Here is a 24,570-nt window from a genome sequence, read left to right on the forward strand (position 1 = left end):
AAATTTATTCAGAATTTTCCTGCTGTCCATGATTCACTTCAACTTTAAACTTCTTTCTTTCTTTGCCAAATCGTTCAATAAGCCATTTAAAGATCATATTCACGACAGAAGACAATAAATTTATGATTGATATTATACATACTCAGATCCAGGGGGTTTAGCGTTTATTTCCGATACAGAAGTACATACTTAGATTCAGGGGGTTTAGCGTGTATTTCCGATACAGAAGTACATAATTAGATCCAGGGGGTTTAGCGTGTATTTCCGACACAGAAGTACATACCTATATCCAGGTGGTTTAGCGTGTATTTCCGATACAGAAGTACATAATTAGATCCAGGGGGTTTACCCTGTATTTCCGATACAGAATTACATACTTAAATCCAGGGGTTTTACTCTGTATTTCCGATACAGAAGTACATACTTAAATCCAGGGGTTTTACTCTGTATTTCCGATACAGAAGTACATACTTAGATCCAGGTGGTTTACCCTGTATTTCCGATACAGAAGTACATACTTAGATCCAGGGGGTTTAGCGTGTATTTTCGATACAGAAGTGCATACCTAAATCCAGGTGGTTTAGCGTGTATTTCCGATACAGAAGTACATAATTAGATCCAGGGGGTTTACCCTGTATTTCCGATACAGAAGTACATACTTAAATCCAGGGGGTTTACCGTGTATTTCCGATACAGAAGTACATACTTAGATCCAGGGGGTTTAGCGTCTATTTTTATTTTCGATACAGAAGTACATACTTAGATCCAGGTGGTTTAGCGTGTATTTCCGATACAGAAGTACATACTTAGATCCAGGGGGTTTAGCGTGTATTTTCGATACAGAAGTACATACTTAGATCCAGGGGGTTTAGCGTGTATTTTCGATACAGAAGTACATACTTAGATCCAGGGGGTTTAGCGTGTATCTTACAAATCATGTTTATGTAAAAAAAAGTTGTAGAATATTTCTATAAAACATTATTTATGCTTTTATTGGTACTGTCGGCGTAATTTGCAAGCCGTTCATATTTAAGAAATATTAATATTTATTTTTAACAAGTTACAAAAAATAGATGAATACATTCTGATTTTTGAAAACCTCGTTAGACATAGAATTTTCGGCATTTTTGTGGAAAATATGTATTCAGCTGTGTTGAGTTCAATCTGCATACGCTAGCGAATACTTCAGTTTTCCGGCAATGTGAGTGCCATTTTAGAGATGAATACACAGAGTTGAGTTCAACCAGTAAGCTAGCGAATACTTCAGTTTTCCGGCAATGTGAGTGCCATTTTAGATATGAATACACAGAGTTGAGTTCAACCAGTAAGCTAGCGAATACTTCAGTTTCCCGGCAATGTGAGCGCCATTTTAGAGATGAATACAGGGTTGAGTTCAACCTGTACGCTAGGGAATACTTCAGTTTCCCGGCAATGTGAGCGCCATTTTAGAGATGAATACACAGAGCTCTCCGTCCTCAATGGTCAGTCAAAGTTTCAAATAAAGGGCACCGTTACAAATCTGGCATTCCCCTATTTGAATGAAGGGTCATTGTGATTACGCTTACAGTTCCTTTAAAGGTTCTTCGTATTACAGGGGGAATACAAATTACAAAAATAACAGTGTTAATATATGTATTTCAAACAATAAACTTCAAATCTTACAAACGATAAAAAATTCTTAAATTCAAAATAAAGCATATCATTCTCTGATACATGTTCTGTATAAACCAGTACATAAACATATTATTTCATACTTGTCAAATATTTAACGAACTTAATCCGTGTCGAAATATACATTTCAGTTAATACCCGTTTCATCAAATATATCTTGTTCATTTATTTTCCCCCTTTCTTCTGCACCAGCGCTATAAATAGTAAATATATGAAAATTCTAATTTTCACAACATAGATAAAAAAATGTAAGAGAGAAGGATTCCAAATTTAAAATTGCACATGACAGGACTCAAATGCATGAAATGGCTTTAAAAACCCTAATCACTCTTTTTTCATTCATAAATGAAGAGTTTACCTCTTATAAGGTTTTCTAGTCTCTCCATTCTTTCAAGAGACTCCGAGCTATCTCTTTAAACAAACAATTCTTGGGAATTTTTTTTATTTTGTAATTTTGCTTCAATGGAATTGAGTTTTTGCCACAAAGTCTGATTTTCTCATCCCTATAGCTGTGCAACCCATGATGTCGTAAACCTTAGATATTTCAAACTATCAATTCTGTTGAATCAAATAATTTAAGTTTGAAATATCCAAGATTTACAATATCACGCTGTAAAGATATAGGGATTAGAAAATCGGAGTTTGTGGCAAAAACTCGTTTCCTTTCTAGAAATTCAAATTGAATTTGTTCTCGTAAAATTGTAAATAATTTGGTCTGGAAAAGTTGTATTTAGAAGAGTTTGTACCTATGAAGGGACTGGATCTGGTTTTCAATTTTGTCCAGTCGTGAATCCAAGTCCGGGTTTCTGGGTGTAGGATCAGGGGTTGAGAGTTGGTGAGCACTAGGCTCAATCTTCAGGTTTTTACTCTATAAACTTTTTATTTTATTGGAATGGAAACTGGAAATCTGAACCATAAAATATTTCTGTTTAGTCGCATTCTTATGAAAATAATGAATCCCTGTAATGATTATCATATTAAAAATGATCAGAAAACGAAAAAATCTAATCTTTGTCATCTAGTTCAAATGTCGCTGAGTCTTTCTAACCAGTTTTAACCCATTAGATTTTTAGATATTTTTTATTTTATACATTTAAAAGTATATGTTTGTTGAATTTGCAAAGAATCAAAAACGGATAGAGTTTATTTTCATACACCTCTCGGGACAAACCAAGGTTGTAAAATAAGGTTGGTTGCTCTCGGAGCGCTCCAATGTACGGAAAATGTTGTCTCCTAAGCATAGATAGATAAAAACCTCATATGACGTCACTCTCGCCTTTGTAATCTATAATCTATCTATGCTTAGCAGACAACATTTTTCGTACATTGGAGGGCATAGAGAGTAACGAACCCTAGTATACAACCTTGGGACAAACATACTTATGTTATTTAAAGTACTTGACCTGGGTTACTGGCTCATCCTTTTCAAACTCTTTCCTTGAATCCGTCCCAAACTTAACATTTCTCTTCCCCCCAGCAGTAGCACCAGCAGCTCCAGCAGGACCTGGAGCTAAAACCTTCTTCTTCTCTTTCTTCCGTCCACCAATAAAACCATCATACTTTAAAGCTTCCTCTTCAGAACTAGGTAAAACAAAATCCTCGTTTTCTATTAGATCAATAAGTAAAAGTTCGAATTATCAAAAGTTTAACTCTCGTTTAATTAAAATTAAAGTATAATGAACATAGTTTGAAAAATCAACGGTTTACGACATCAGGTTGAAAAGATATAAGGGCAAGAAAATTAGATTTTTGAGGTAAGGGCAGATTTGAAACTTTTGACATTGTTCAGTTCCTATATTTAATTTTTTATATTCGAAAGCTTTGTTTTCGTTCTCAAATTTAATTGAATGATACAATGCTTTTGTGTTTAAAGGGACTGTAAGCGTAATTTCAAGTGACTTTCTATGCAAAGATTGCAATGCCCGATTCACAATATTAGTTCCTATTTTCCTACAGTAGAAATCCGGAAGTAATTTTGTAGAGAAACCTCAATTGAAAATAGTAAGTATTCAAAATTACAAACATTGATATCTAATTCATCCTTGATCAGACAATGTTTTTAAGGGTACCGTTGTGAATCAGAAATTTCCATCTTTGCATGGAGGGTAATTTTAAATTACGCTTAAAGTTCCTGTACATAATTTGTACTTACTTTACTTATTACCATAATGATTGATTTAGTTTCATCCTTGTCATTTTTAACTGTTTTTTCACACATTAAAAGTCAGATCATAATTGCTCCTGAACCAACCTGTCTGAACCTTGAATCTCCAAGATATCTGCAGTTTGAACCTCGTCCCCAAAATCCCACTGAGACGAGGTTGGAGTAAACTCTAGAATCTCCAGCATCCGGTCAACCTTGCTCTCAACATACCGCAGCTGAACAAAAAATCATCAGTAGAAACTTTTCATTTTCCGCTTAATTCGTCAAAATCATAATCCGTATTTTCGTGATTTCGATTTACCTCTTAACTTAACAAGTCATTTTGTTAAATCCAATAAAGAATAACAGGATCTAATATTCTTTTTTGATTTCATCTTAATAAAAAAAAGCATCCGACAAATGATGCATTGAGTATATTCGACTTCAAAAAAAGTTACTTCCAAGCTTTTCTAACGATTTCAAATAAGTTAATGAAGTAAAATATACAAGTAAATATGCGGGATGTTAATTAAATGCATCAAATATTTTAAGAAATTTAACTAGTTTTGTGTTGGATCTAAAACATTTTATTTGTTTGTTTAATACTACCTTTGTGTCTAGTTTAGATTCTTCCTGTTCTCCAATATCTTTAATATGCTTGAACAAACAATCCTTCTCAAACATCTCCAAGGTCTCCAGGGTGTTCTGCATGTATCCCTCCAGGTCCTCCTTTGTTCTCCTGCAGGTCACCTTCCAGATCCCCTTCAACATCTTCCAGAGGTCCTCCAGGATAACCAGGGGAGGAGCTAAACCTGGTTTCTGATCATACTCCTCCACCAACCTGTACATCTCCCACTTCCACACGTCCTTAGCGTTCTCCTGCACCTCCTCGAACACAGAGGTGAAGATGGCAATCAGCAGGTTCAGCAACATAACGTTCGCAGCGATCAAGTAGATTGCCAGGAATACCGGGGTCACGTGGTTGTAGTACTCCATGTGCTCACAGAACTCCTCCTCGTAGCAGATAGTCCGGTTCTCTACCTCAATCTGATCCAGGTTGAGCTCCCCGTACATCTGCCAGTAGGGTAGGTAGATAATACCGTTCAGTATCCTCGGTATACTCTCCGTACTAAACTCAATATTGGAGTTGATCAATGATTGACTAGCTGTCCCGTATCCAAGGATAAATATAAAGAGGAGAAACATGAAAATAACAATCTCAGGCAGCATCTTGTGGAAGACGACAAGTTTAGGGCCCAGACTCCAGTTAGCGTGGTAAACCCTGAATAGACGGAGGTATAACGCGGCAGAGTTGGTTGCAAACAAGATCCTTGAAATATAAAAGGACGCGGCGAAATTCTTGAGGAGTAAGCTCATCGAAGCAGTAACATAGAGAAATATATCAAATTTATTCCAAACACTCGTCATATGATCTCGAAGTTTTCTTGAAAACGAACTCGAAGGTTGGATAATAAGCTCCCTGAATTCGTCAAGGATAAGGATAAGAAACCACATGTAGAGAACAAGTTCTGTATTCTGATATCTCCATTCAAAATCAAACATGGCGACATATGTATAAAGGAGAAGAAATACTGCGTAGCTAACACAGTGCCCAATATATTTCACCATTGGTGTTCTATAGAATACAAATAGTTTCTGCCAGGGAGAAAGATTTCCTCCATCATCTCCTAGCTTTAGAAACTGAAAGTTTGAAGTGAAAATGAGCAAAGGGAAAAACATTGTAATCGTTGAGAGCCATGGATTCATTTTGCTCATCCCCCTTCTCCAAGCTTGAGCCACGTATTCCTGACAGACTGGATTTGCTATAAACCCTCTAAGGTGACCAATATAAGCGAGGTTTATTAAACTCCGTTCTCCGAACCTTGGATATCTGGTGTAGATCAGACTAACTCCTTTCACACGATCCTCTTCAAAGGCAATCTCAGCAATGGCGTTTGCTTTGGCAACAAAATTTGCTTTCATATCTTTTATTTTTGATATTTTGATGAGCTGGGCTGAGTAGAGTTTCAGCAGGGTAGAGTAGATTGAAGCTGAAATATACAAAGCTCAAAGATATTCATAATGCCTATAAAAGGGTGTACCATTAAACATTAAACACGACTACTATGTCAACTTTTCTGCGTGGCATTATTACGTGAATAAACATCTTGAACTACTAGATTCGGGAATGTGATTTACCATTTTTGCAACTTCTGAATGGACGGAAATATTGAAAAATATGTCCAGATCCCATTATGAATTAACAACAAAATTTTTAAAATGTTTGATATCTCCGGCAATTTTGTAAATAAAAAGAAGGAAGAACATATTTTGAAAATACAAAGAAGGAAGAACTCTTTTGAAAAGTGTGTTGCGAATATTCCTATAAAGAGGTTCTTCTTTTGTAGATATCGAAATCAATGTTTGATCTCAATCTTTGCATAGATCTTGATCTTTAGTTAATCTACAGATTAATTTAACCTTTATTCTACAGAGCGTCCCATATTATATTGGACTATCTCTGAGCTTCAACATCAAAACAAGCACACAATACTCAAAAAACCTAGTATTTTTTGCAAGCAAATTTTAATATTGCACAAACAAAATTTTTCAAAATGATTCATCTTAATTTTTCTGATTTGAAACTAAAGAATTTTACATTTAATCAATGAGGTTAATTTAAGATTTCAATTATCCAAATTCAAGAGATTATTTCTCATAAAGATTTAAAGTATTCTGAGTGTTATTTTAGATGTGGTGTGGTGCATTTGATTAAAAAATTACGAATATAAAAACCATTATTTTAAAGCTAAGATAAACATTGACTATTTATCAGTTATAGATGTTTGGCAAGATATAAGAAAATTGGAAGTAAATCGAGTTCTAAAGGATATAAATGTCTAATGATATTATTTGTAAACTTTATAAGGATAGTAACAGTGATTCAGAAATAGAACGAGAAGTGGATAAACATGGATAATTTGTAAGTAGAAGATAAACAAAAATGAAGAAGAGAAAACATTATTTTGAAAAATTAAATATTAAAAGATATTCAAAAATTGGATAGATTAAATGATTCAAAAGGTTTAGGTTTAATGTATAATAGAGTATGATAAATCAAGCATTTCATGTTTTATGAAATTTGACTTTTATGTAAACTCAGGGGCGGCTCACAATTTTTGTCTAGGGGGTCATTGTTTGTCCCACCCTGGTAAAAAATTTGCCCTTTCCTGGATTAAAAAAAATCCCTTCTTAAAAACAAAAAATAATGGTAAGAAGGTGCCGACTCTCTCTAGTTTTTCCAGGGGGAGGGGTGCGTCCCCAAATATTCCGGGGGGGGGGATGTCCCCCCTTTCTAAGGACGCCTCTGTACGGTTGACCACAGAACACTTTTAAAACTTAGATTTTATACAATGAATATTTCAGGTTATTCTTTTGAGAGAAACTACAATAACCCCCTGCTCTCCTTCATTAAAAACATAAATTTTAATAACCTGCTACCACTGCGGCTAGGAGAGGACTGGAGCATCTAACCCAGAAGAAATCATGAAAACTAGTTTTATTGCATAGAACCGACCAGATGAAGAGTTCCATGTACGGATCTTCAAAAGTTTTCTCGTCGTTATCATCGTCCTTAGTTCCCTTGGGACTAGGTTTATCCAGCTGATACTGGGGATGGTGATGAGCTTTCATTACATAAATCAGATATTTATGAATAGTTCTAAAATAATAAAAAAAAATTAAATCAAGGGACTGTACGTGGTATTTCAAGTGACCCCTTAAATTCTTTATCTGGTCAATAACGTGGAATATTTTGTCGTTTTTCAGTGTTTAAAAGTGTTTAATTCTGATAATTACTATTAGTTGTCCTGCAGTAAAGATGTGCAAGTCAGTTTTGAAAAGAAACCACAATTAAAAATATTATTTTTTCAAATTATAAACATTGATATCTGCTACATGCTTGATCAGACAAAGCTATTTTATCGTTGTAAATCTTTACAGGATGGGAAAATTATGCTTACAGTATATTTGATAAAGAATTATATATTTTGAAATATTTTTACCTCAGATGGATGTAGGGACAGTTGCCGACAAACTTCTCGATCTGAGAGATGAGATACTTGTGCTGCGCAGCTCCCTCATTGTACAGAATTCTAGGATTGATAAATATTATCTTCCCTGCTGGGGCCGGGGTTTAAGATTAATTTATCGCCCGCAGTAGGAAAATTAAGCAACATAACGTACCATCATTGCTAGTTTTAGAATATTTTTTCATTTCAGAACAAATATAGTTTCTAAAACTAATTAAAAATAGTTTTGAAAGTTGTAATTTTATTTAAAATTTTAATTAGTGTTGCATATATATTTTGTACTATTTACTTTACAAAATTTGTTTTGAGAATTTGAGAATTGAGTTTGAGAATTATGTGCATAATGTTGAGTTTACAATTGTAAAATTCTGTGAACACCATATTTTCTCAAAATACAATGGAAAAGAACTGAATAGTATTAATCTTTCTTTTGTGGTATTAAAAGCATTATTTATCTTAAATTATACAAAAATAATATTTCATTCGTTTCAGGATTTATGTGAAAAAATATTGTGTAAGTCTGACACTTTGACTTTTCAATATTTCGATGAGGATATTTAAAACAAGTTAATTGACCAAAATTCAAGAACTATTATTTTGATTAACAGTGCTATCAAGTTTTTAGAAAGAAATCTTCTCTTTATCGAGATGGTTCGAGCCTTTTTAGATTATAATTATGAAATGTTGGTGTATTTGTCTTACAATGGTCTAGATATAATAATCTTTATTTTACAAATCAGAAATATAGAATGAAATTCATTTCAATTTTGTTTTCATTTAAATTAAAACTTTTTTCTAGAAATATACTATTTTTTTTGGAGAAAATTCGGGAACCAATGAAACCTTAATATAACCGTGATATAATATACAGCTTATTAGGACAAGGATTAATGTAAAGCATGTCTATAATGGAATTTCCTATGATGTGACCATGAGAGATAAAGTGCACAACAGTCTCAAATATAGTTTCTAACCTGAGTTTTTTAACGGTGAGAAACCTGTACAACGAGAACCCATTTAGGATTAGAACTTCTATAAATCCAACCCTATCCATGAGAAGAGCTTGGGTAAAAACATCGTCTAAATTCTCCTCAACAAATCTGAAAATGATGAAATTAGGTCCATTTCAAGTTATGATATTTTTTATTGAAATCATGATATTTAATTAAAATGAGATTAGATTACTACTACTAAAGTTATCGATTATTTTTCGACGCATTCGTATATAGTTAATATTTCATAATATTTGTTATTTGTTTTATATATAATGCACTTAAAACGACTTTTTCCGCTAGGTGCCTCTGCCACGTGTAATCATTCAAAGCATCGAGAGTAGAGACATCTGGCGGCCTATACCCCCTTTCATTTTTCGCGAACACTCCCTTTAATTGTTTATAAGTTTTAAAAATTCAACGATTAAAAAGAAATAGAAATATACTTACTGAAATGTTCGGTTTTTAAAAATTTTATTTTCTGCAATATCCACTCTGTTCCAGACCATAGCTTGAGAACAAAATTGTTGATGAGTTTTAAAATAAATTTAGACACATTAATGAAAAATGTAGAAAGAATTGATCACATGTCTCCAATTTTCCTATCCCTCTATATATCTTGATGGCATGCACATCATTTTTCTATCCCTCTATATATCTTGATGGCATGCACATCATTTTCCTATCCCTCTATATATCTTGATGGCATGCACACATCATTTTTCTATCCCTCTATATATCTTGATGGCATGCACATCATTTTCCTATCCCTCTATATATCTTGATGGCATGCACACATCATTTTTCTATTTAAAACTTGACCTATTTGCAGTATTATCCTATACCATGTATTCGACAGCAAAAGTGGAAAGATTGGAAAATTATAATTTGAGGCGAGTAATCAGATCGTACACATATATCTTACTCTCAGAATCTTGTTAGAAATTAACTAATAAATAAGTTTTTAAGATAAACTACCAAATTTTCATTTCATTTCCTTTTCTATTTAAATTAATTTCCTCTTTGGACATTTCAAAAAACATGGAAGATGAACCAGGAACCTGGAACCAACATATATTTTTGGTTACAAATTCAGTCTACTGTTAACGGTAGTTATAAGGAGGAATATAATATAGAAGGTAATCAATCATATAGAATTTTCTGGTTTTTCTTTCTTGTTGAGACCTGTAATTATCCTACCTAGGTATAGTTGATGAACTGTATCCAGGTTACCCTTGAGTAAAGCTGAGAGTATCTTTGTATCCAGGTTCTCTTCTCTCTGGATATCAAATGTAGTAATGAGGTCACTGTAACTGTAAACCAGGATACAATTATATCAACATATAGATTTAAACCTTGATCTTTGAACGCATCATAAAACTGTGAAATTGGAAGACGACTGTTGAATAGTCCAAAACACAGCAGTTGTGTAGTGTACACAAACCAGTTCACTTGAGAAGATGCTTTTCAAGCCGCTGTAAACACTATTTGCTCTTTAAATGCACATAAGATTGCTTAAATGTCGTCTTCTTATTCCACAGTTTTATGGGTGCAACTGTATGTAATTTAAGATGTTTTTTTTAAAAAAATAATTTTGAACCGGACTAGTTTCTTGAAATATTCTTGATTATGAAATTGTACTGGAGTTGAAATATGAAGAAAAGAAAGTGAGTCTTTTCACCAACTCTGATTTGCAAATCCTTACACAACCAAGTTGCAAAGTTATAGGGATTAGAAAATTTTTGTTTGTGGAAAAGACTGAATTCCCTTTTCTTTGTTTAATGAATATTTCTTATTTATCAAAATAAAATTACAAAATGTAAGAATTTTTTTTTCTTGAATTGACTTTTTTATACAAAAGAAGTGTTTACACTTTACAAAGATCAAACATATCATCCATTCATTCATTTCCAAAAAAATTAAATTTTTGCGACATTTTCTAATCCACATATCTCTGGAAACCAATGCCATAGTCATTAATTATTTCAAACTATGTCAAATTAAATAATCAAAGGTTTACACCATTAAGTTGTAAAGATATCGACATTTGAGTTTGTTGTAAAGCTATACTTAATTCCGTAATCCCCAGAAACTAATTTTTGTTTAATAAATATTTCTTCTTTGACAAACTAAATTACAATATGTAACTGAACAAAAACAAATTTTATTTTGAGTTAATTTTTGTTTACATAAATGCAAATTTAAAGATATTAAACTTGTTATTTTATTCATTTCAGATTTCAAAATATATTGATAAAAGTATATTCCTTAGACACTCCATGATCCAGCTCATGAACGTTTTCTTCCTGTTTAAACAAATATTCAAACAAAAGTGACCAACAAATATTCAATTAAAGGTGACCAACACATATTTTATATCCCTGGTGACCAACATATACTTTATATCCTTGGTGACCAACAGATATTTTATATCCCTAGTGACCAACATATACTTTATATCCCTATGGTGACCAACTGATACTTTATATCCCTGGTGACCAACATATACTTTATATCCTTGGTGACCAACATATACTTTATATCCCTGGTGACCAACATATACTTTATATCCCTGGTGTCCAACATATACTTTATATCCCTGGTGACCAACAGATACTTTATATACCTGGTGACCAACATATACATTATATCCTTGGTAACCAATATATACTTTATATCCCTGATGACCAACAGATACTTTATATCCCTGGTGACCAACATATACTTTATATCCTTGGTGACCAACAGATACTTTATATCGCTGGTGACCAACATATACTTTATATCCCTGGTGACCAACATATACTTTATATCCTTGGTGACCAACAGATACATTATATCCCTGGTCACCAACAGATACTTTATATCCCTGGTGACCAACTGATACTTTATATCCCTGGTGACCAACATATACTTTATATCCCTGGTGACCAACTGATACTTTATATCCCTGGTGACCAACAGATACTTTATATCCCTACTGACCAACATATACTTTATATCCTTGGTGACCAACAGATACTTAATATCCTTGGTGACCACAGATATTTTATGTACCTTTTGAATGATGATCAGATTCATTTATTTAATTTACAACTCCCCTAACCACTTGTTGACCACCTTTCTTTAGTTTTTCCCCTTTTTATGTCATTTTAAATATTTATTTTCCTGATTTTGCCGGTGGGTCCCGAAAGTCTATTTTAAATATTTATTTTCCTGATTTTGCCGGTGGGTCCCGAAAGTCTACCTGATTTTGCCGGTGGGTCCCGAAAGTCTATCTGCAAATGCTTCTTCAAGCATATCCTCCAGGTGTTTTATATGTCCACGTTTAATGGTATAGGTTCCAGTTACCTAATTTTCAACATATATTATTAAAAAATGTATCAGAAAAGTTGTTGAAAATATCGGTAATTTTAAGCGTAAATTTTCTAGAAGAAAGTCCTAGTTAATTTTCGGGATGTATGACATAATTAAACATAATAATGGTGCAGGTTGGAAACCGTTCTTTGATTTGAATTTACGCAAGTAAATAGTTTCCAGAAATAAAAAATCAGTTTCGTTCAATTTATTTTTATTAAAGTTTTAGACTCCAAAATCAAAAAAAACTTAGAACTATGTTCCTGACAGCATCGTTGTAAGCATAAGCTAGTATGTCAGCGGATATACCTTTTTCGTGACAGCAATCTTTTAAGCATAAGCTAGTATGTCAGCATGAATACCTTATTCATGACAGCATTCTTGTTAGCATTAGTTAGTATGTCAGCAGCGTTACCTTATTCATGAAAGCATTCTGGTAAGCATAAGCTAGAATGTCTGCAGAAATAGCTTTTTCATGACAGCATTTTTTTAGCATTCGCTAGTTTTTCAGCAGCTATGCCTTCTTCATGACAGCATTCTTGTAAGCATAAGCTATTATGTCAGCAGTTCTACCTTATTCATGACAGCATTCTTGTAAGCATAAGCTAGTATGTCTGCAGTTATACCTTATTCATGACAGCATTCTTGTAAGCATAAGTTGCATGTCAGCAGCGTTACCTTATTCATGACAGCATTCTTGTAAGCATAAGCTAGCATGTCAGCAGCGTTACCTTATTCATGACAGCATTCTTGTAAGCATAAGTTAGTATGTCACCAGTTCAACCTTATTCATGACAGCATTCTTGTAAGCATAAGCTAGAATGTCAGCAGTTATACCTCATTCATGACAGCATTCTTGTAAGCATAAGCTAGTATGTCAGCGCTTCTACCTTATTCATGACAGCATTCTTGTAAGCATAAGCTAGTATGTCAGCAGTTCTACCTTATTCATGACAGCATTCTTGTAAGCATAAGTTGCATGTCAGCAGCGCTACCTTATTCATGACAGCATTCTTGTAAGCATAAGCTAGTATATCAGCGCTTCTACCAGACCCGTCTATAATGACAAGAGGTTGACCACAAGTTAGATTATCCCGAACCTTCAAATAGAAAGGAAAGTGAAAATTATCTATTTCAGATAAAAAAGAATAAGCACTATTGTCCAAACATCCAAAACTCTACTCCAAGATTTAGAAAAGTTTGATTAAAATTTAAGCCAACTGCACATAATTTTGCCACAAACTCTGATTTTCTAATTCTTATACAAGGTGTCCCAATAAACATGGGAATTCAGTGACGAATTCGATATCGTCTTTTTAGATAATTCTTTGATCTAGTATAGTGATACCTACTGAGAAAGCTTTAATCTGTAAGAGTTTCGTCTGCCATGTTCACATTTTGTTTGTTTATGTTTTGACTGCATACGGTTGTACTTAGTAAAACAAGAAAATTGCAGTATACAAACAGAGTAAACTTGTCCGTCTTCACTGTTCATCTTGCAAAGATATTATAGACACATCTTTACAGTCATTTACCCTTTTCATAAAATAAACTCTAGCAGACATAATAATATCATGGCTTTTGAAATTAGGTATTACATTGCTAATTCTTAACAAAGACGATATCGAATTCGTCACTGAATTCCCATGTTTTTGGGACACCCTGTATCTTCGCTAATCAATGTAATAGACCTTTGATATTTCAGACTATGAATTCTGAGGCCGAATTTAAAGAATTTGAGCGGCGGCTTAAATTTAAGCCGCGGCTCAAATATGGTTGGTTTCACTTAAAATTGTACTCAATGTTTCAAGACTTAACCCGGCGCTCAATTGAAACCGGTTTTTGGCGGATTTAAGACGCGGCTCAAATTCATTAAATTCGGACACTGTTAGATCAAATTATCTAAGTTTGAAACATGACAGGTTTATAGCAATATATTATAAAGATATTAGGGCTAAGAAATTTTGAGTTTGTGGCAAAACTTAGTCTTTTAGTTCCTTTGATGGATTTTCTTTCCAATAAAAAGTAAAACTTGTTTGTTTTTTATTATTAGGACAGTTTAAAAGATCAATGGCCGAATTTAAAGAATTTGAGCGGCGGTTTAAATTTAAGCCGCGGTTTAAATATGGTTAGTTCCACTTAAAATTGTATCAAATGTTTCAAGATTTAAGCCGGCGCTTAATTTAAACCGGGTTTTGGCAGATTTAAACCGCGGCTCAAATTCTTTAAATTCCATCTCAGGTTTAACATTTTTTACAATATTATTAAGAAGCTTATTCTTATTCTGTCGATACAAAATTTATATTTTTTACTTAACGTCAACAGTTTCCATTGATGGATCCTCTTAAAGGTTTTAAACATTTGGATTTTTTTTCATCCAATTAAAATCGGATCAAGATTCCCAAAAATAATGCTTTACCTCATTTAAAGCATCCGACCCTCCCTCCACCATCAGAGTAATAACAGGGACTCCTAAACCCTTAGGAGCTGGTTCCATTAGATTTTTTTCAAACCTTGTGATAAACTCCTGTATCCCACCTCCACCTTCTCCTCCTACATACCTAGATAATACTTAACTAGGTTTAACTCAAACCTAGAGATAAACTCATGTATCCCACCTCCAACACCCCCTCCTTCATACCCGGATAATATAATTTATCAAATTTTTTTTATTTATTCTTTATTTGCCAACCTGTTTCTATATCCATCATCTACCAGGAGAAAGTGTGTATGATCCGGACTCAAAGGAGGTTTGGATCCAGATTTTATCTCCAGGTTGGAATTATACTGAGCTCGGTTCATCTCAGAATCTTTCTTATTTATCAGGGTCTCTTTATTAGCAATATATCCCCAGGAGGCAATACCCAGAGCTTTCAACCCCATCGTCAAACCTAGAAACTTTAATATTAAGCTAAACTGGCATAACTAAACTGGGTGGGGGAATGGGGGCGTATCCCTCTCCAAAAATCTCATTTTCGCCTCATACCTTGACCCTACAAAATCTCTAGATACCTTGAACCTACTTAACTAATCTAAAGATACCTTGAACCTACCTAATCTATAGGTACCTAAAACCTACTTTAATAATCTCTTGATACCTTGAACCTACCTAATTTATAGGTACCTTCAACCTTTTATACTAATCTCGTGATACCTTGAACCTACCTAATCTATAGGTACCTTCAACCTTTTATACTAATCTCTTGATACCTTGAACCTACCTAATCTATAAGTACCTTGAACCTACTATACTAATTTTAAGATACCTTGAACCTGCCTAATCTATAGGTACCTTGAACTTAAATAAGATACCTTGAACCTACTATACTAATCTTAAGATACCTTGAACCTACCTAATCTCTAGATACCTTGAACTTAAATAAGATACCTTGAAGCTACTATACTAATCTCTAGGTACCTTGAACCTACCTAATCTCTTTATACCTTGAACCTACCAAATCTCTGTGTACATTTAACCTATCTACCTAATTTCTATATAATTTTAACCTACCTGCACCCTGAGGAACGAGAAACTGTCCTTCTGTTACTGCTTCTCCAACAAGTTTCATTGCTCCAGTATTAGTTCCACCACTGAGAACCCAGGCATGTGTTGATCTAGACAAGAGACTTCGTATCCAGGTTTAGGTTGATGAAGAAAAGATAATGAATATCATCAAGGTGTAATGTAGCCAAGAAAATGTAAATATGTAATATAGACAGAAGAATGAATATCCAAATAGACACAAGGATAGACAGAGCTGGGAACTTTTGTGTTAGATACCCATCCCAAAATTACGATCGCTTGATTTTGATATCCACAGTTGGGACTCAGAATCTGCTTTATCTCTTGATTATAGATATTTTGCCCTCATTGGTTGAGCGCAAAATTCCCTGGCTTCTGGTTGCATTTTCAATTTCAAGGGATATCAAATAAAGATTAAACTAAAGATCGAGATATTGCATTGATCTCGATATCCACAATACAAGAATTCCCAGCTCAGGAGAATGAATATCTAAGTATGGTATTACCATATTAAACAAATAAATATGAACCTTGCAGCAGAAATAAGTCCTCTCTTGAAAGTTTCCTTTAAACGTCCGTCCATTTTAAAATTTTTAGCTCCACCCACAATACTCAGCGCTAGATGGGGGCGTGGTTTCATCATATCCCAATGCTCTTTCATCAATTCCATAACACTAAAAATACCATTAACACAATTAAAAATGTTTTTAATGTTTTATAAAATAGTTAAAACTAGACCTCTGCATTGTTGTATTATCCGCAAGCCTGATATAAGAAGAAGGTTTTGAGTTTGATCCCTCGAAATGAATGACTCCAAATGCATTTGTTGGAAACTCTAAATAACAAAACAAATTTAGAATAAACAATAAAATATGTAAATAAAATTGTGTTTGTTGAAAACATTTCAAATTCTGATTTTTCTTGTTGTACTTTTTAATTTTTCTAAATAATTTCCTTTGATTGCCGTATTCTGTTTCCAGCGTACAATAACTTCCTTTTCTTTTCTTTTCTCGTCTTTCTCCTTTCTGTTCATCTCTTTTGCTCCATGCTTCTTTGTTTCTACTTTTAGATAAATTCCACTCCCATCTCTTTTCTTCTCTATAAAAAAGGAATGTTAAAGGGACTTTAAGCGTACTTTTAAAGGGAGTGTTACCGAAAAATAAAAGGGGGTATAGGAAATAATTGCTTTTGATCGCTACTAATTTTATTTCTATCTGTTGCGTCTATAAGGAGAAAATTGTTAAAAACGACTTATACTGAAAAACGTAGCTTCCATACAAATTCAGAAAGTTGCAATATACGACTCGTACCGTAAAATAATCAAACTTAGTTCAAACAAATCATTCAGATATTGCAACCTAAAGTCATCGATTATTTTTCGACGCATTCGTATATAGTTAAATTTCATAATATTTGTTATATCTTTATAATATCTAATTTTCAACCAATTTCTTTCTGATGTTTCATTAAGAATAATTTGAAACAATATTTTTCACTCAGACTTTTCATATAAAAGTTCGTATTTGACTTTAGCGCGCAGATATTGAAAATATAAATCCAACGTCATAAATGTTTTAATATCGAACCAACCTTTCTCTTTGTCAACTCCGACCTTGGACCCTCGCCGCGTAATCTTCTTGTCCATGGAGCTAAGCAACTGTTCTAGACTGGACGTACTTCCAGATCTACTTTGTTCCTCATCCTCATCCTCATCCTCATCCTCATCCTGGTCCTTTTCATCTTCATCTTCTTCATCCTCCTCCTCTATAATACTCTCTCTAGAAGTATAAAATATCTATATAATAAAACAAGACATTCGTATATATGTTCCCTACAGCCGGCCAAACGGCTGGAACGAATGGGCTGATTTGTTTTAGTAAACTCGCGGGTAGCCCGGGGTTTACATAGGCTAAAGAAAGTTAGAGCTCTGCTCTTCGTATCTATATATTTATTTACCTTGGAGCTCTGCTCTTCATATCTTTATAATCATTTACTTACCTTGGAGCTATGCTCTATAGATCTAAATGATTATTTACCTTTGAGCTCTGTACTTCAGATCTACATATTTATTTACCTTGGAGCTCTGCTCTTCATATCTTTATAATTATTTACTTACCTTGGAGCTCTGCTCTATAGATCTAAATGATCATTTACCTTTGAGCTCTGCTCTTCAGATCTACATATTTATTTACCTTGGAACTCTGCTCTTCAAATCTATATATTTATTTACCTTGGAGCTCTGCAATTTAGCTATATATATTTACCTTAGAGCTCTGCTTTTGAGATCTATATATTTTTTTACCTTGGAGCTCTGCTCTTGAGATCTATATATTTATTTACCTTGGAGCTCTGCTCTTGAGATCTATATATTTATGCTCAATATCAGGAGGATGCTCGTATTTCTTCAGACCACAGAAACACTAAACATTCCCAGATTTGGAATCAGAGAAATTAATTTGGTCTTCGCATATATTGGTTGTTGTGAATCGGGACATAACTTTTTAACTGAAAGATCATAAGAAATTACATGATGAGGTTGCTGAACTTTCTACATTCATATCCTTGTAATTAAAAAATTGGAAATACTGTGAATGACGAGATGAGCCCAACCCAAATACTGGGGTTTAAAATCTAAGGAATTGATTCACGCCTCAAAATCAATTCCGCTAAATTTTACTAAATCTTTGGTCAGTGTGCTGCGAATTACCGCAGTAAGCACCGAAAACCTTTAATATTTCAAACTATAATATCTGCATGTTAAAATAGTCAAAATTTGGAACCTAGAAATTATTGATAAAATCTCGTGATACAATAATACGGAGCAAATTATGATAATCAACAATCTTAACATCAATGTGAGACTTACCTCATCTTGTTTTTTGTGAATATTATCAGTTTTCACGTAGTGAACACATTCCTTCCTGAATTAAACAACTATTTAAACATTTCGTTTCAAATGGGTGATTTGGGTTAGAATCTATTAAAGGGACTGGTTAGTTCAAGTGACCCTTTCTGCAACGATAGCAATGCACGATGAACAACTGCACACTTGAAACCTTAATTCTAAAAGTAAAATGTGAAAGATTTTGCCGTTTTTCTACGTTTTTAAAGTGTTCAATGCTTTCCTGCAGTAGAACTGCGCAAGTCACTTTTGTAAAGTACCCACAGTTGAAAACAATGAGTTTTCAAAATTATAAACATTGATATTTTTAATTGGTACTTGATCAGAAAAAGGTTTACGGTCACCGTTGTAAGATGGGCATTGACATCTCTGAATGTAGGATCACTTGAAAAGTATTCGATGGTTTTGTGTCTAGTATGAGAGGCATAAACTCAGTAAAACTAAAGTTTCAAAGGGTTATTCACAATTTAGTCTGAAAGTTAAAAATGTTAAGCCCCCCCCTGGAAAATTCCTGGATACGCCCCTGTTTTAGCATTTTATTGGTTGCATTGCATCCTGTAATCACAGGCTTTATAAACTTATGAAAAGTAATCAAAACTTTTGCAATTTCGATTCTTGTTGAACTCTTTTCCTTTTTCTTTGATTAATTTATACATGAACAGTGAACACGTATAATTCACGGGAGAGGATTATCTTTTCAACATGCGAATGAATAGCATTCATTCTTTATAACCTTTTACCGCACAAACCTCTCACATGTCATTTCCTTCAGGGGCATTTCGTGACATGAAAAAGTTGAAAAAAAAACTCCGGAAATTCCGGAAAACCTCATCTAGGAAAAGACAAATTCCGAAAAAATCTATTTCGGAGACGAATTGTGGACAGAAAAAATCTATTTATTATATCTATATATATATATATAAAGTAGTATCTCTGTTTGTTTGTCCAATTATAACTCATAAACCCTGGACCGATTTGCCTCAAATTTTGATTGGGGAACTCAGGAGAACCATGGAAATGTTCGTAGCTTGGTTTTGAGTTTCTTAGTTAAGTTAAGTTAAATCTCAACTTTATTCAATGTTAGCTCAAGAACCGAGCTTTGCTCAGGGTAGTCATAGTAAGTCCAGCCGTCTCCCCGCGCTTTGTTTTAAATTACGATTTTAGCTATTTTTCCTTATAAAAGTAGACCCTCTTAACTTGGAATCTCAAACCCAAACTAAGAACATTCGTGTGTTTCACCCCAGTTCTCCAATCCAAATTTGAGGCAAATCGGTACAGGGGTTCATGAGTTATGATCGGACAAACAAACAAACAGACGAACAGAGATTACAACTTTATAGATTTATAGATTACGACTAATTCCTTTAAAGTTTCAGTAAAAGTTAAATTTCTATTACATACTGATCCTAACCTTTATAATGTTATTCAATTTTATTCTACTTTATTTTTATGCTTTTTCAATATAGTTCCCTTTGATCTTTTCAGGTTTCTCAAAGGACCCTCTCAAATGTTTAAATTCAATTTGAATTTACAAAATTTTAAAGACTTCAAGAAAGTTTGGAAACAAATCAACACCACACGGCAAACTAAAGTAAATTGCGTATAAGATTAAAGGGACAGACCGGCTATGTAAGGTAGTTGAACTGAGTATGCAGTGTTGTGAAAAACTTCTTTTGAATTCATTTGAGACATATTAAACTTTTTAAAGATCTGTAAATCCTGAGCGCAAATTCGACGTTCAAAACTCCTACTTTGGGGGTGGATACGTTTTCAGAATTATTTTTTTTAAATTATTAAATAACGACGATCATAACATGTAAAAAAAGTTCTTTAATAAACTACAGACGTAAATCGTAATGTATAGGAACATTTTGAGAAAATAAAAATTAATCTTATCATCGAAATTAAGTAATATTGTTAAATTTTTAGTTTCTATTTTCTCATTATTCTGGTTTCTCATTATACACAAAGATTTTCGCAGATTTTCTTGAATTATTATTGAAAAGACGACATTTGAAGAATTTGAAGAAATCTGCGAATAAATTCAAAGAAGATAAGAAATTCAAAATAATAATGAAAACGAAATAATCGAATTTAGCATTGATTTATTGACAAATTTCTTTTGAGAAATATGGTCCTAACCATCCAATTAGATTACTGTATAAGGCTTACTTTATTTTTGGTTGTCGTTAATACTTTTCCCCCTATCTATTGGACGAAACACCACCAATTGTATGAGTTAAAAATTATATCATACAATAAAAATTTAATAATAATTAAAGACGACAAATGTTGGCTTGGCAAATCCCGTCATTAAAGTTTTAGTTTAAAGAATTTATCTATGTAAAATTATGTACTTTAATGATAAATGTATATCTATATTTATATCCTTCAGATATTTTCACATTAAAAACCTAGAAAGAATGCCATCTTTTACAGCAAATTTCCTGCTTTACCCAAACTTTTATATAAAAATATAGAATATTGAATTTGAAACTTTCAGCCGATATTTTCAATGAAATTAATGTTTAGGATGGAAAAGATTGAATTTATTTGGAAAGTAAAATACTTAATTTATAAAAGTTTCTCCTGAGGTCGAATTTAAAGAATTTGAGCCGCGGTTTAAATTTAAGCCGCGGCTCAAATATGGTTGGTTCCACCTAAAATTGTATTAAATATTTCAAGATTTAAGCCGGTGCTCAATTGAAACCGGTTTTTGGGGGATTTAAGACGCGGCTCAATTTTATTAAATTCGGACACCGGACTTCAAGTTCTTGGTTTCTATTTTTAAATCTTTGTTCATTTTCTCTTTGTACAAGCGTTCTTTATCAACCTACACTGACAATATAAATTCTAATATTTTATAATTTTAAAATTAATTATTTTAAAGTTTTTTCTTACAAATGTGCCTTATTATTCTAACTAACATTTTATAAATTGAATGAACCTTAATCGTGTATCGTGCCTAAAACCACTCTTTAACCCACAGAAAGTTTCAACTCTTAATTAAATGTGTTTCTTAAAAAATATTTTTTATGTAAAGTGACATACTATACGGACAACTATAGGGAAATTAATTCCATCCTTTGAGGAATATAATTCTAGAGACCGAACCTAGTTCCACGTGAGCAGAATACAATTTGAACCACAGAGACGGAATCAAGTTCCAGAATTCAAGAAACTCTTATTTTTTACTTTCAAAAAATGCTTACATGAATTTTCAAACTCTTGATTCTTAAATCACATAAGACTTTTTATCCGTGAATATATCAGAACTATAATTTTCTGTATTTTCCCGGTTTGTGCTTACAATATACTTTTAAAGGAAAAATTATATAATGATATTTATTGTAGATTATGTATCAACTGAATTGGTTTTTGTTGAAAAGAATAAATGAATAAAGAACAAATATCACCATCCGCTCCCCCCCTACACCACCCCCTTTCCAGCTCATGCTATTTAAGTATAAAGTGTAAAGAAGGGAGTTAAAAATTTATTGCAAACTTTGATTTCATATTTAATTTATTTTTGACATTTTTAAGGTCAAGTAGTGCTTACTTTTAAGGTTTACCACTGCACTCCCCCCCCTCCCCCCCACATCATAGCATTTTATATATGCAGGGAATAAAGAAAGGAACAGAAAACTTGCCACAAACTCAAATTTTCTAATTTTTTTATCTATGCAACCTAGTTCATATTTCAAACTATGAATTCAAACAACTTAATTTCAAATTTCAAAGATTTACAGTTAGGAACTGCAGATTAGTTTGTAGCGAAGGGTTAATTCCTTTACGATAAAATAAGCAAATATACAACTTATTACCTGTTAAAATGTGTTTGAATAAAAACTAGAGTGGACAGTTTCGATCTTTCATTATCCAGCTTAGCATCTATGTACAACAAAATATATATTATCCAGCTTAGCATCTATATACAACAAAATATATATTATCCAGCTTAGCATCTATATACAACAAAATATATATTATCCAGCTTAGCATCTATGTACAACAAAATATATATTATCCAGCTTAGCATCTATATACAACAAAATATATATTATCCAGCTTAGCATCTATATACAACAAAATATATATTATCCAGCTAAGCATCTATATACAACAAAATATATATTATCCAGCTTAGCATCTATATACAACAAAATATATATTATCCAGCTTAGCATCTATATACAACAAAATATATGTTATCCAGCTTAGCATCTATGTACAACAAAATATCTATTTTTGTGTTCTACAGGGTTACCCATAAAGAATTAGACATTTTTTTAAATATAACTATCTGAATGTTGAATTGTGTCTGTTGTCCTAAATTCAGTCTCTGACTAATATTTCAAATGATCTCGTAAAGAAAAGAAGTTAAGAGTTACAGGGAACATGTATTTTCAGAAAGAACATTTGGTTCGAAATTATGTACATTTTATTCAAAATTAAGAACATTTTGTTCGAAATTAGGAACAATTTGTTTGAAATTACAAACGTTTTTTTTAAAACTACAAACATTTTGATCGAAATTACAAACATTTTTTTCTAAATTACGAAAATATTTGTTCAAAATTACGAATGTTTTGTTCTAAATTAAGAAAATTTTGTTCGAAATTACGATTGAATATTAGAGATATGAATTCTTCAAGAAATCCCTAAAATAAAAGTTTCCAACAAAACGTTCCTAGTTCCCCAATGTTTTCTACAATTGAAAAGATTAAAGTTTCCAACAAAACGTTCCTAGTTTCCCAATGTTTTCTACAATTGAAAAGAAATATTAGATAAATTGTTAAATGTTGGTAAGGGTGTCTGCATAAATAATGTTAAATGTTAGGATAAACTGAACCCACTTGAATCCTTTTTGTTACCAAGTTTACCAAACTGATTTAAAAGTTGAAAACAACAATAACAGCGGAAACTTTCTTAAACTGCATCAAGTCTTTAAGGAAAAGAACAAGAGGACAAATTAGATTCAATAAATCAGGAAATAAAGATTAAGCTTAATATTTAAACTTAAGAGAATTAATGATAAATAGATAAATTGGTAAAATGCAAATAGAAAGATACCTGTTTGAATGAAAAAAATGTGTTTGTTTTATTAAAAAAAATCTTGCCTAAAGTCTTCTTAGACTTCCTGGAGAGTCCAATCTTCTTCCTGTTGAAGATCCACTGCTGGTCGTTGAGGTCGGTGGAGTTCCTCCTCTCGTCCTCCATGGCGAGGATGGTTGAGGCATACACAGACTCTCCGACGGAGGTTCCCGTTCGGACCGAGATAAAACTAAGAAAATAATTTTTTTATGAAAAAATTTATAAGAAAGCGAAGACAAAATCTAATTTTTTTAACGCAGTATCTTTGCATACTGATGGTAAAAATCTTTGATATTTCAAACTTTGACTATGAGATCATTAATTTTATAGTTTTAGATATCAAAGATCTACAACAGCAGGTTTCATAGATATGATGAATACAAAAGTAGGAATAAATGAATTGCTACCTTTGTGAATCTTCATTTTGTATTTTAAAAGTTATTCCATGATTTTTCGCCGCCTGCCCTGAAAGATCTTGATTATGAAATTTATTGTTGATTTAAAAAATACTTTTTTAAGATACACTTATTTTCGAAAACAATACATTTTACAGTACACTAGTAGTTTGCTAGATAGCTAACACATTTATTCTTTTAATAAACTTGACTATTCTACAGTAAAATTTTTATTTTTATTTGTGTGCTTCATTTCTACAAAAATATGGTTTTAGAAGTATCTACAGAAATCAAAACTTTTTTCTTTGATATGTCTAATTGATATATCTCTGTACATTATACACTATACATTATACATTATACATTATACATTATACATTATACATTATACATTATACATTA

At 32.6% G+C, this 24,570-nt stretch overlaps 1 protein-coding gene across 1 annotated transcript; it reads right to left on the reverse strand.

Annotated features, from left to right (window-relative positions):
• Nucleotides 1–1,609: 1,609 nt before the first annotated feature.
• Nucleotides 1,610–24,238, reverse strand: LOC111696946 (transient receptor potential cation channel trpm; the record flags this gene model as incomplete). The annotated part of the gene is given in 26 exon segments (XM_023466763.1): nucleotides 1,610–1,865; nucleotides 2,030–2,082; nucleotides 2,418–2,539; nucleotides 3,075–3,252; nucleotides 3,923–4,050; nucleotides 4,424–5,865; nucleotides 7,309–7,535; nucleotides 7,879–7,968; nucleotides 8,880–9,005; nucleotides 9,348–9,408; nucleotides 10,098–10,210; nucleotides 11,165–11,203; nucleotides 12,145–12,248; nucleotides 13,250–13,354; nucleotides 14,674–14,815; nucleotides 14,947–15,145; nucleotides 15,766–15,869; nucleotides 16,308–16,451; nucleotides 16,516–16,612; nucleotides 16,732–16,875; nucleotides 17,368–17,555; nucleotides 18,118–18,197; nucleotides 18,644–18,698; nucleotides 22,504–22,570; nucleotides 23,800–23,963; nucleotides 24,181–24,238. Coding segments are annotated over 26 exon segments (4,259 nt in total), but the record flags the coding sequence as incomplete, so codon positions are not given.
• Nucleotides 24,239–24,570: the final 332 nt, after the last annotated feature.

The sequence above is a fragment of the Eurytemora carolleeae genome, unplaced genomic scaffold, assembly GCF_000591075.1.
Source record: "Eurytemora carolleeae unplaced genomic scaffold, Eaff_2.0 scaffold244, whole genome shotgun sequence".
In the NCBI taxonomy this organism is placed as follows: Eukaryota; Metazoa; Arthropoda; class Copepoda; order Calanoida; family Temoridae; genus Eurytemora; species Eurytemora carolleeae.